This window comes from Tachysurus fulvidraco, chromosome 12, assembly GCF_022655615.1.
Source record: "Tachysurus fulvidraco isolate hzauxx_2018 chromosome 12, HZAU_PFXX_2.0, whole genome shotgun sequence".
Classification (NCBI taxonomy): Eukaryota; Metazoa; Chordata; class Actinopteri; order Siluriformes; family Bagridae; genus Tachysurus; species Tachysurus fulvidraco.
In genome coordinates this window covers 6776036-6789191 of record NC_062529.1, presented here as the reverse complement: position 1 = coordinate 6789191, position 13156 = coordinate 6776036, and the positions used below count along the sequence as shown (strand labels likewise).

The 13156-nt window shown below is 41.8% G+C and overlaps 1 protein-coding gene across 2 annotated transcripts in view; it reads right to left on the bottom strand.

The window, feature by feature from the left end:
• Positions 1-13156, bottom strand: part of tecpr2 (tectonin beta-propeller repeat containing 2) — a 34154-nt gene that overhangs the window by 13757 nt on the left and 7241 nt on the right. For both annotated transcript variants that reach the window (XM_027172346.2, XM_047821287.1), the window contains exons 6-11: positions 8430-8736; positions 7537-7669; positions 5159-5572; positions 4028-4740; positions 2296-2479; positions 1774-1947 (exon numbers count right to left, since the gene is read on the bottom strand). In XM_027172346.2, coding sequence (XP_027028147.1) covers positions 1774-1947; positions 2296-2479; positions 4028-4740; positions 5159-5572; positions 7537-7669; positions 8430-8736 — 1925 coding nt within the window. The remainder of the gene's footprint in view (positions 1-1773; positions 1948-2295; positions 2480-4027; positions 4741-5158; positions 5573-7536; positions 7670-8429; positions 8737-13156) is intronic.

Genomic DNA, 13156 nt, shown 5'->3' with positions numbered 1-13156 from the left:
TCAACTATTAAAGCACTATGAAATACATGGAGTGCCAGGGAGATAAAAAGACTTCACATCCTGGAAAATTGTAGTCTAAATGTAAATGTGACTGCAAATACAAAAAAAGTCGGGATAGGCAAAAGTATTGGAACAGTCGTGCACACAATAAAATTTCTTCTCTTGTTAAATGTGCAGGAAAAAATTGTGCGGTCTCGTTCCACCGTCTAATTTGATAAACCACCAAAATTCCATAGGAAAATAAAGTGTGTTAAGTAATCTTATAGGACAAAAAAAACCCTTAAAATAAATAAACAAAAAACATTACAATAACCTTTTTGCGCATGTGTGCGCATCCTCATGTAAGGGAGCATGTGATCTGAGCGTATCTCAGAATAAACCAATCCCATTCAAAAGGGATTGAACTGTATGGAAGCCATGGGACACAAAGAGCTTACGAAGCATGTATAGGATCTCTGATCAGGAGTATACATTAAAATGTACCATGGGATAACATGAAGGTCATCATGCCATCATCAGCCACGGGAGAAAACCAGGGAGGCTACCAAGAAACCTACAACAACCTCAAAGTAGCTGCAGGAATAACTGTTTTTTCCCCCCATTGTACTCTATTACATCAGACCAAATGCACAAAATCATCTAGTGCTTGGTAATATTATAAAAAACACTGCTTCTTCTCTTTCCACCCATCCCGAGGTATCCAGAAATTGTACCAGCTCCGATTGTTTTCCGTGCGATGAAGTTTTTGGACCTTCACCGAGATGAGGCCGACTCTGTGAGAATCCTGAGGCATCTAGAGACTTACCAGCTCCAGTTGGACTCTGCTATACTAAAGAGGAAATGCCAACTCCATGTGGTCTTTTGCATCAATACATCATTTGTCAGATTGTATATTTATAATCACACCCTGCAGTGTCACCCATATGAGGATGAGGTTCCTCTTTGAGTCTGGTTCCTCTCAAGGTTTCTTCCTTTACCATTAAAGGGAGTTTTTCCTTGCCAATGCTGCCTGAGTCACCTCAGACTTGCTCATTGGGGCTAAATACAAACACACGTAAATATATCTAATATCAATCTTGAATTTTGTATCACATTAATGTTTTTAATAACCTTTTGTTCTATGTTTATGTTCTGTAAAGCTGCTTTGAGACAATGTCGAATGTAAAATGCGCTATACAAATAACCATGAACTGAAGTGAACTGAATTACTGCCTGCAGGTTTGTTTTCCAATTTGTTGGTTGCTAAATCATATTAATCATGGAAAAAGCTCTGTCATGATTCATCTTGGCTTAATTGTTTTTTTTTTTTACACACCAAAAACTTCCAAATTAACTAGGTGTATGGAGACTGAGTCATCAGTTAAATTTGACCTGGTCCCATATGAGAGATGAGACGTACCTTTGTTAGCACTATCAACACTTTACACACACGCACATGCAAATCTCAGTCCTGATGCACATCTCTAAAATCATGATATAGAGCATCATAGTATTATATACAAATTTTACATAGATCTAATCTGTTACATTCAATTACAATTTACTTACAATTTCTGATGCGACTCTGTCTGATTCAGTATGGAGCATCCCACTTACTACAGGTTTACAAAAAAGATTATGCGACACTTAATTGCTGTCCATGACTCCGAATTTACACACACACACACACACACACACACACACACACACACACACACACACACACACACACACACACACACACACACACTTTTAGTCACAAGATCCTACTGAAGTACATCCAATTCATCTCACCTGTCTGGAGATAAAGGTCTCCGCTGGTGCGTATGATCCAGGCTGTGTCATCACTCAACGCCACAAAGGAAGTCTCATCTAGGGCTTTGTACCAGTGCCTTTTCCCCTTGATAGTCACTTTTCCACAGGCATAGGCTGTCATAGTCTTCTGTTCCACCTTCCACAGCAATGAGCCTAAGAAGGCAAACACGAATCACAAATATTGCATTTATGTTCTGATTCCTCACAGCACAATACTAACTCTTTACATTCTACTGCTAACTACACGACTCTGTAAACTATCAACTTTCCCATTTCACTACATTAGACATCTCTGAACGAAGAATTCCAGCCTTTCCTGATCAGATCTTTTGGATTAATATACATTTATGTGGCTTTTATTACATTTTGTTAGCCGAGGTACCAAACATTCAGGGTTTCTAGATAACATACACAGCATCTTAAAAGTCCAGTCCTTTAACAGTGTGTGAGATCTGTATAATAAATAAAGCAAAAGCTGAGAATGGAAAAAGATCTGCTTACCAGAAGGTGACAAAGCCACCTGTTGGACATTCTCTTCATATTTCTGCCAGCTCAGGCCGCCATTGGTGAGGCTGCTGCAGTACAGGGCTCCTTTAAAATCTAGGCACCAGATGTGTCGCTCGGTCACTACCAGGCTGAGGATGCCACAACCTGGCCCGCTGTAGCCCATCCAACTCTCGGCCAACTGCACCGACAGTACAGAGCGATTCAGCTGTGCCGCTCATTGCGATATAAACACAACAAACAGGATCGACCCATTCAAGAGATACATCCAAGCCCACAATATGTCTCTCAATGACCAGATTTATAACTTCAACTCATCATTACTGCTACAGTGACAGAAATGTGAAGTACTGGAACGTATGGTTTACCACTCTTTGGTTTAAAAACAGAATACTTTTTTCACTAAAGTCCTTTCACCAGTCACTTGTTAGAAAATCGGTTGAACTTCTAATCTGTGCTGCACCAATGTTACTTTTTCCACATTCTGATAGCTGATGTGGACATTAACTGCAATTTAGGACCTGATTCGGCATGGTTTTATGCTGCTTCATGATTGGTTGATTGCATGCACTTGCACACTTGCGCGCACTCGAGCGCACACACACGAGCACGCTTCACTTTCTAGGAGCTTATATGCATGTACTTTTGATACCATTTAAATGGCCATGTTTCTGTCCTCCTCTGAGTAAATTACAGGGCTGATTTCCTACAGCGGGGCTTCTCTGGCAACTCTGTCCTAGGTTTGTTAGTTGATAGTGAAGTGTCTCGCCACTTTATGTCTAGGGTGCCCCTAAATCTACGTTATCTGCAGTCATCACTTGTCTTGCCAGTGTCCCTGCTTGCACTCTGAGCACAGCTCTCCCCCTCTCTCTCTCTCTCCCCCCTCTCCCCCCTCCTCTTTCTCTCTTCTCTCTCCACCCCTCTCTCCCTCTTTCCCCTCTCTCCACCCGTCTCTCTCCCCCTCTCTCCACCCCCCCACTCTCACCTTTCTCTCTCTCTATCTCCCCCCTCTCTCCCTCCTCTTTCCCCCCTCCCCCTCCTCTTCCCCCCCTCCTCTTTCCCCTCCCCCCCCTCTCCCCACTTTCTCTCCCTCCTCTTTCCCCCCCCCCTCCACCCCTCTCCCTCCCCTCTCTCTGCCCAGCATGGACTGCTTTGAGTTCACCACAGGATTTCTGCTGATGGTACCACGCCAACACTCTGTGGCTGTACATCATCGGATAGCCTCAAGAGAATTTACTAAGAACAGTTTACACACACGTCTCTATCACTGAACATTTTGATATCACAGACTTAAAGTGAAACTAATGATTCTTTTAACATAACTGACTATAATATGAATATTAAAAAAAAGTTATAAAAGGGTAATGATTTATAATTGTACTGTCTGGTGTCACAAGGTTTCCTCAAGGTTTTATTTCTGCCTCTGGAAGACTGTACTTGACACCATCACCTGAGGCTTGCTCATTTAACATGAATATAATTTCTAGATTTGGATTTCCGTGAAGCCGTTTTGTGACAATGCTGTATGTAAAAGTGCTAGACACAAATTGAATTAAAACGTGTAACATCACAGCCAGGATCCCTGAAATCATTAGCATGATTCGCTCTAAAAGTCCCACATCAGAAAACAAAACATTGTAATAAAAAAGAAATCAATAAAACCAATGAAATCATAGTAATTTGTTAGGATTTCTTCATTGTGTGTACAATTTTTTTTGTGGATTCTTACCTGGTCTGTTTTGTGGAGCCGCATGTCTTCCTGCTCTGTCTGCTTCACAGTAGAACTCTGAAGGCCTGCGTTACTGAGGCCGTCCCCCAGGCTGGCACTACATGGCACTCCGTGTGCGTATATGTCCTCCTCGTCACTGGAGGGTGATGGCTCTGGCTCTGGTTCTGGGGAATATGGAAGTGGCCTGATGGAATAGTACGGTAAGTCCAACTCAAAGTTCCTTGCTGAGTCGTCTTTAGGCTGCATCTGAGTTTGTTCCTCCGTGTCAGGCTTTTCGTTAGCTGCATGCATGTAGGAGAAAGTGCACTCCAGCAGCATGTCTACATCCAGCGTGCTGCTTGTTTGCTCGTCGCTTTCCTCGACTTTGGCAGGGTCATTGCAAACCTGGCAGTCCATGTCTTGCAGACGGAGGGATGTGTGACATGCGAGCTGATCATCTGCTTTTTTGCTCTCACCGCCCTCCTGGTCCTGAATCTGAGTTTTCTCTGAAAGGTTCTGTGCTGAAAGTGTTTCGGTGCTCAGCGGATCTATGCACACAGAGCCCTCGTGATCGGGAGAGTCGTTGCTGTGGAGGTCCAGGCTGCTACACAGCAGGCTTGTGCGGTCTGAGGGTGGCTCGCTGGCAGGTGTGGGGATGCCGTCGCTGGTCAAGCCGTCCTGGCTGTACACGCTCTCTGACCAGCTGCAGTGTTCATTCACACAATTCCCACTCTCTGTGAAAGCATAGTCGTTAGAGCTGCAGCAACACACAACATTCTTATTTTCATTGTAAAGTGACACAAATAATGTATCTGTTAAAACATTAGACCTTGGGGGTGAAACGACCTCTAAATGGGGTCTGTTCTTGGCGGATGACATGCCAAGATATAACAGATGAGGTAACATTATAATAATAATAATAATAATAATAATACTTATAATTTACTTTAATAATTAAGTTTAGGGAAAAATCACCATATGAGTGTCTGACTGTCACCTGTCCACAAACCGTATATTGTGTATATAATAAAGAATGGATCGGTTGTAATAAATCTCTTCAGACCTCATTTTGAGAGCCTATGTGATGAACACAGTCCTGGTGTACAGGAAATAAACAGTAGATCAGACTTGCTAATGTTGATAAAGACACACCCTGTCGTATCCTCTTGCCCTTCCTTTTCAACTTCACAGGTTTGACAACTAGCTCCTGCTGAAAATCTTCTTGGGTGATGTTGCTGTAGCGGCTGCAGGACATCTCAGAAGTTCCCTGTGTGCTGTCCCATGATGTGATGGAGCTACTGCGGCTCCGGGTGTCCATTAACGCCTTCTGGCTCTCGACATCCTCCGACACCTCTAGTGCTTCCAGTGCCTGGCTGAACTCCTCCCGGGCCTCTATTAACCCCTCCTGTGCTTCTTCGGGCTCCTCTGCTCCTGTGGGCCTCTCTTCTGATTCTGCAACGATAGCTACGGTCCTGATCGGCTGGGCCGTTTCCACCGCTCCGTTTGCGGGGAGCAAAACGGTTGGGGTTGAGAGAGGGGAGTTTAGGCGATAGGACAGATCTGACACTAAGAGAGCAGAAAAAAAATGTGATTAGAATCTATAAAAAAAAAATCGTCTCGTTATTGTCAGAATCCATGTGTTCGTTCTGTGCTCTTTCTGTTGGTATAACGCTTTTTAATGTGTGCGATATTTCTGAAGTTGCATGTACAGTGGGAGGGAGGGCATCAAGCTAACAGTAATAATCAGGGTTTGATATTTGTCAGGAGATCAGGGGGAACATAAACATGGTCAGAAGAAAGTGGTGCATGGTTTGAAAGAGATGTTATTTCTTGTGTTATTCCCAATCGACCGCCTTTAACCCTGGTAACATTAGAAAGTGAATAATGTGTGAAGACCTTAACAATACTGTGTACATACTGTATACAAGGGGGTACCCAAATGTTCCTGGAACTCGATTTTGGCACATGCTTAACGTACACGCTTACAGCCTGGCATGTCGGTATTCGGGGCAAGTCGTGGCCTAATAGTTAGAGAGTCTGACTAAGGTTTCCTAAGGTTGTGGGTTCGAGTCTCGGCCCGGCCATGACTGAGGTGCCCTTGAGCAAGGCACCGAACCCCCCAACTGCTCCCCGGGCGCCGCAGCATAAATGGCTGCCCACTGCTCTGGGTGTGTGTTCACAGTGTGTGTGTTCACTACTGTGTGTGTGTGCACTTTGGATGGGTCAAATGCAGAGAACAAATTCTGAGTATGAGTCACTGTACTTAGCCGTATGTCATGTCACTTAAATCCAGTATGCCTTTTTGTTGTTCAATTGAATTAATGTGTTCAATTTCCATTGTAAATGCAAAAAAAGGTGATAAAACCGCTGCTGAAGCAGTGACTATGCTAGAGCAAGCTTTCCAAGTCCAAAACAAGACATGCATGCACCTTTTTACTTATTTATTTATATATAGATTTCATAGGAAGTTTGTTGCCAATGGGCAGACTGTTAATCAGCAATTTGACATTGAAGTGATTAGGGATCTGTGGGAAAGCATGGGGGGGGGGGGGGGAAGAGACAGACACTTCACTCTTTAACTTCTGCAATGCGGACTGAAGAACAAAACCACATGCAGTCACTTAAGTACCATGTGCACCCAGAAGCTATCAAGCCACTTGGGATACAGACTTAGCAGACTGAATGTAGTAGTGTAGACCCTGCGACTACAAGACTACTAATTCCAGGCATTCGAATTCCCCTTTGTGTGTAATTTTCAAAAAGTGACGTGACATACGGCTAAGTTCAGTGACCCATACTCAGAATTCGTTCTCTGCATTTGACCCATCCAAAGTGCACACACACAGCAGTGAACACACACACTGTGAACACACACCCGGAGCAGTGGGCAGCCATTTATGCTGTGGCGCCCGGGGAGCAGTTGCGGGGTTCGGTGCCTTGCTCAAGGGCACCTCAGTCGTGGCCGGCCCGAGACTCGAACCCACAACCTTAGGATTACGAGTCAGACTCTCTAACCATTAGGCCACGACTTGCCCCAAAAATCCCGTTTGTCCCAAGATCTCATGAGCAAATATGAAATAATGAGCAAATTCACTGTCCTTTTATCTCACAGGCATGAAGATTCGCTGAGACGCAAATAATGTAAAACTTGAGCAGCGACTGAACTGAAAAAAACAAAACAAAACAAAAAAAACCGGAAAGCTCTGACTGGACTCGCGTACTTCTCATTGTTATAACAGCGCTGACACTAAACAACACTTTCCACATGTACAGTACATACTGTAACTCTGGGCTGTAATATGTAAGATGCATAGAAATGCATAGATTGTCTTGGGGTTGTCCAGTTCAAGACACATATAAAAAGTTCACTAAGAAGCTGTATAGTCAAGCTAATACTATGCACCGCTGAATTCTACTGTATTCTTGGAAATACTTCAGATTAGCCTTGTGATGATTCAGTCATCCTGGAGGAAGTAAATATTTGGAGAACGTCTGTCCTACTGTACGTAAGAAAAAACTGTAAGTCTTACTGTTGGAGACCAGTCCCTCAGGACAGTTGGAGATGCGCATGATGTCACGGTCTCCTTTCAAAATGAAGATCTCGTTTTCTGTGCAAGACACAGACACTATGTCTCCACAGCTTTCCATCCCGCCGACGATGACCTATAAGCGAACAAAGAACCGCCTTTTACTTTACAACTCAGCCATAGCTAGCGCCCTTGAGTCAAACAACAATTTAAGCCTTGTTTGGTGTCCGGGTTAAATTAACACTTTTATATTTTTACTACAAGTGTTTCATTTTTGAGAGCTGTTTTTCATAACCAGTGACTGCAATCTTTTGTTTCTCGTGTTTCTATTGTTGCTCTTCACCTGTATTTGAGAAATCAGTTCAAAATAATAAATCATTAACAATAACAGTTAATATTTTACATTTTTTTCTAGATTTATATCACCAAGGTCTACATTATACTATATTTTATTACACAAATTATTCTTTTTTTTTTTCTTTCAAATTTTATTCTTAGAAATTTCATTGTTGTGCTTTTAAAACCATAATAACGTTCAAAATAAATAATATTGTTATCAGTTTTTCTAAGAAATTAAATGGTAATGGGATATAAAATGAAAATTCTTTTTTCTCAGACAGACATTAACAGGAAAATAGAACGATTCCACCTCATATATTATGCTTCTGTGTTGTATATGCACTTTATTTACATACACAAACATCAATTTTCGTCAATAATCAATAATCATTTAATAAAAATACATCTGTAAGTTAGCGTCAAGTGAAATGAAGTGATCTGTTATATAATAACTTTAAATAACAATGACACTTTACTGGACAATAACATTTACCCCAAGTGTGAAATGTCATCAGTAGAAATTCACTTGAATTCTGTAACATGCAAGCACACTGTACCTGGTTGGTGCAGTCCAATACATAGACGCTGTACTCGTTCCAGCTGAGCACCCATCCCTCCTTGAGGAAGCAGGAGACGAGCCCTAGCTGCCGATCGCTGGGCCGATATGCACCGCTGGGACTTGAGCGAGGAAAGAGCTCGAACCGAGGTACATCCTGGTTAAAGAGCGGCTTGAGTACGTGCGTCTCTTGTACTCGTCCACGCACGTCCGTTCTCCAGAGACGAAGGCCTGGCCGTGCCGCGTACACCAGAAGGTCACTCTGCTTGCACAGAGCAGGCTGGAAACAGGCTCCAAACTTGCCGTTACTTCAAGAGAACGACAGAGCAGTTTAGTGAACACTGCGTGTGACCTAATGAACCGATATGTTCACAACAGTTATTTGTTTTACAGTTAATCCGTATCATCTTTCTGTACAGGTTCACTGCTACAATAAATGCTATTAAAATAAAGCACTTGATTAGAAGTAACTATTAAAGTAGTGCTGAGTGAGTAGCAGGAAAAGTATGTTTTCCTAACCAAAAATGTTTTCCTAACAATCCTTTGGGAATCGAAAAGATGTTCTGCTTTTTTAAGCTGTCTCTACTAGACAATGTTAGTCTCAGAAATTAGTATTTCAGGATCAACAACCTCCATGACAGTTCCGCAATGCTTATTCATATACGCACAACATAACACAGGTTTTATTCGCCACTAGCTACTATTGTAAACATCACTGATATTACACCCTCTTACTTTTAAAGGTGGGCTCTCCGTTGTTGGAGAAATGTTTCAAAAAACTGTGTCGGGACGACAAACTAAACAAAAACAAAACTAACGTGTAGCCGAAGAAAGAAAGCAAAGAAAGGCTTACGATAAGGCAAGAAATAGGATGTGTTAATATAGGATCAGCTTTCCAGCGCTGGAGAGAACTGAAGGAGCAGGAAGTTGGCCGCATATTCACAGATTGGAGTTTCCCGAGTCAATAACTCCTGAGCTAAACGCTGTTACTACACAAATAACACCTCTTTTCTATCGTAGTAATGTAGAGAGGCAGCTACAGCTGTGTAGTAACAGCGTTTAGTTCAGGAGTTATTGACTCGGGAAACTCCAATCTGTGAATATGTGGCCAACTTTACTTAAGACGCCGAGGCACTTTTTTCCTTCTCGATAGGTGAGTAACGTTGGTTTTGCTTTGTTACACAGAACTAATATATGCCTTTGTCCTTTGCATGATTATGCTTGTGTGTCATTTTTGCTTGTTTGTTTATCTGCAATCGTATTGTTCTTCCCTTCAGCTATGATAAAGACACATTTCTTTCCATTAGTTGCCTGGGTTACGTATGTATGTGTGGGTGGAGCTTTCAATACAGGGGTGGGGCCCATTTGGGTTAGGGGCGTGTTTGTTTTGGTGATTTTATATGTCGACATTGGCTTTCAAACACGGGAGACCCCACCTTTAAGTTTATACTGATTGGTAGTGTGAAAGTATTTTGTCTATTATTTGTTTTCTTTTTTCTTCAGTAGACATTTTGAAGACTAATTCAAGGATTGGATAGGGTTAAGACAGAGGAAATGAAAATCCCATGACTGAGGTGTATATACAATTTCAATTTCAATGTCATGGGAGGTTATTTTAAGAACGAAGCAGCAACATGACCGGTTACTTCTGCGGTTTCTCAAGCTGATCACATTCCCCTAGCGAATTCAAGGTCATATATGATGAGAAAGTATTCAGACCTGTTCAGTATAGGAACAATTCATTGTGTTTTAATATCAGTTTAAAATAAATTCAATTTGGTTTTGGAGATTGATCTAAACACAATAACAGGCTTTTTACGAGTTTCACGGGTTTATTAAAAATAAAATAAATATGGTCCTCGGCAGAGGTGGGAAGTAACGGAGTAAAAACACTTCGTTACTGTACTTAAGTAAAGTTTTCTGGTATCAGTACTTTACTCCACTATTTATTTTTTGCACATTTTAATTTTACTCATTACATTTTTACACAAATATCTGTACTTTTTACTTCTTACATTTTCAAGTTGACTTGTTACTTTTAGTATTATTTCTTCTCATTGAGCGCTGTTTCCAGCCTATCATCCTATCATTATGCGGCTTTTTCACCATGTGACTGGTGTACAAAAAGGATTCCTGGCGAATGCGTTGCGAATTGTGTCAACCCAAAAAACCACGAAGTGCTTAATTTAATTAACATTAATTTTGTCATTTGTAAAACACCACAATAATTTTGAGTTGTTTTCAAGGACAGAGCTGGAATCTCACTACAGTTTGGGATATGGCCTTGGTGATACACTTGGTATACATTATATTTCCAAAAGTATTGGGTCACCTGACCTTTCCTGCTATATGTGGTTGTTTTCTGATCTCATCCCTACTGAACACCTTTGGGATGAATGTGAACGCTGACTCCACCCTATCTCACCTACATCAGCGCCTGCCTTTCGTAACACTCTTGTGGCTGATGAACACAAATATCCATCAGCACACTCCAAAATTTATAGATATATACACACACACGTATACACACAGTATATATACACACACATGTATATATAAAAAAACATGACGTCCGGTTATCAGCATGACACTAAACAGGTAGTAGTAACGGCGACTTTTTACTTAAGTACATGTCAGAGCCCATACTTCATTACTTTAACTTGAGTAAAAGAGTGTAGTCACTACTTCAACTTTTACTGGAGTCTTTTAAAAAAAAATGAGTATCTGTACTTCTACTTGAGTAAAGGATGTGTGTACTTTCGCCACCTCTGGTCATAAGTATGTGCACATCTTACGGCCGCACCAATATGATGTGTCATAATGTGCAATAGCGTTATCTTGCTGCTAACATCTGCAGCTAAAACAGTCTCCACACTACTGAAAGGGAGTTTGGGGTGTGTCTGTGGGAATCAGTGTCCATTCAGTCAAAAGAACATTTGTGTGGTCAGGCGCTGATGTTGGAAGAGAAGACATGGCAGCCAATCAACGTTCCAATTCATCCCAAAGGTGTTCAGTGAGGTTGAGATCAGGGCTCTTTGCAGGCCACTGGAGTTCCTCCGCACTATGCTCATCAAACTGTGTACTTGTGCAACCTGCTTTGTGCACAGGATCACATTCATGCTGAAACAGGAAAGGGTCTTCCGCAAGATGCTGCCACAGAGTTAGTAGTATACTTTTGTCTACGATAATCCGTAATCCTCCACCAGACCATAATCCTGTACCAGACTTTACTCTTGGCACTATGTTCTGGTAGCATTCACCGTCCGTCAGTCTACCAGATAATGAAGCATGAGTCATCACTCCAAAGAAAACATTTCCCCAGAGTCAGTGGTGTCATGTGTCACACCAGCCTAGTCGATGCTTTCCATCGCACATAGTGACACGAGTGGCTTGTGTGCAGGTCTTCAGCCATGGAAACCCATTTCATGAAGCTCTCAAGACACAGTTCTAATGCTGAGGTTACGTCCAGAGGCAGAGCTCTGGATTTTCACAAACTGTCTTGTGGTAAAGGTTGCATTCTACTGTATGACCGTGCCCCGGTTAATGTTACCAAGCTCTTCAGTATGACCCATTCTACTGCCAATGCTTGTCTATAAAGACTGCAAAGGCTATTTGCCTGATTTTATGCACCTGTTAGCAATGGGTGTGACTGAAACACCTGAAGTCAATAATTAGGAATCCTTTTGGCCATATAGTGTATCTCGCTTATTTAAATCGTACTTAGACCTCAGGCTAAGGCACCTTCGCTAATCCGAATTAGAAAAACAACATAAATTCCGAGACTGAAATTTGTGCACCTCCATAACAAAGATCTGGGTGAGATCTGACCAACATCAGTAACAGGACTAGTAAGGCCTTGGTCAAAGAGGTGACTCAGAACATATTGGTCAATCTAACAGAAGTCCTCCACAAGGATGAGAGACCCAGAAATGCATAATAATACCATGACCTGTCTAGAGTGAATGGTATACAACAGGCACAAAAGGACTCAGAGCTAGGTCTTCTCAGGGTCTAAAAAAAGTACCCGACCCGAAGTGACCCAAATCACTTTTTACCCGAACCCGATGTGCGTGCATATATATATATATATATATATATATATATATATATATATATATATATATATATATATATATATATATACACACACACACACATATACACACACACACATATATTATTATTTTTAAGAAAGACCCGTCCCGTGACAAACCCGGAAAACTTAGACCCGAGTCCGACCCGACAGCAATTTTTTTTTAACCCGACTGGACCCGAATGTTACTTTAGTGTAACCGCTACAGCGTGTATTCAAAATTGATTGACAGGTCAGTTTCAACAAAAATTAGCTTACCACCAGTCACACGATGTCGCAAGCGGTCTCAGCAAACAGAGAAGAGGTTGGAAAAGGACTCGAGTCGATGAACACGTACGAGATACAGTAGTTCGGGTCTTCTCGGGTCCGTTAGGTAAAAACACATTCGTTTAAAATGGGTGGGGTGGGGTGAAGAGACTCGTACTGCTCATCAAATAGATAGGGGTGCTTTTCAGTGCCCAAATCTGGGTATTGAGGGAAGGATGAATGCAGCCAGATACACAGAGTGCACAAGACCTGACTTCTCAGCATAATAGTTGTATACTGTTGTATATAACAGTTGTAAGCCAATACTAAAATAATTTGGAGACAAATCCTTGAGTAGCCCAGCCAAAGACCAGACAGAAGCTCCCACA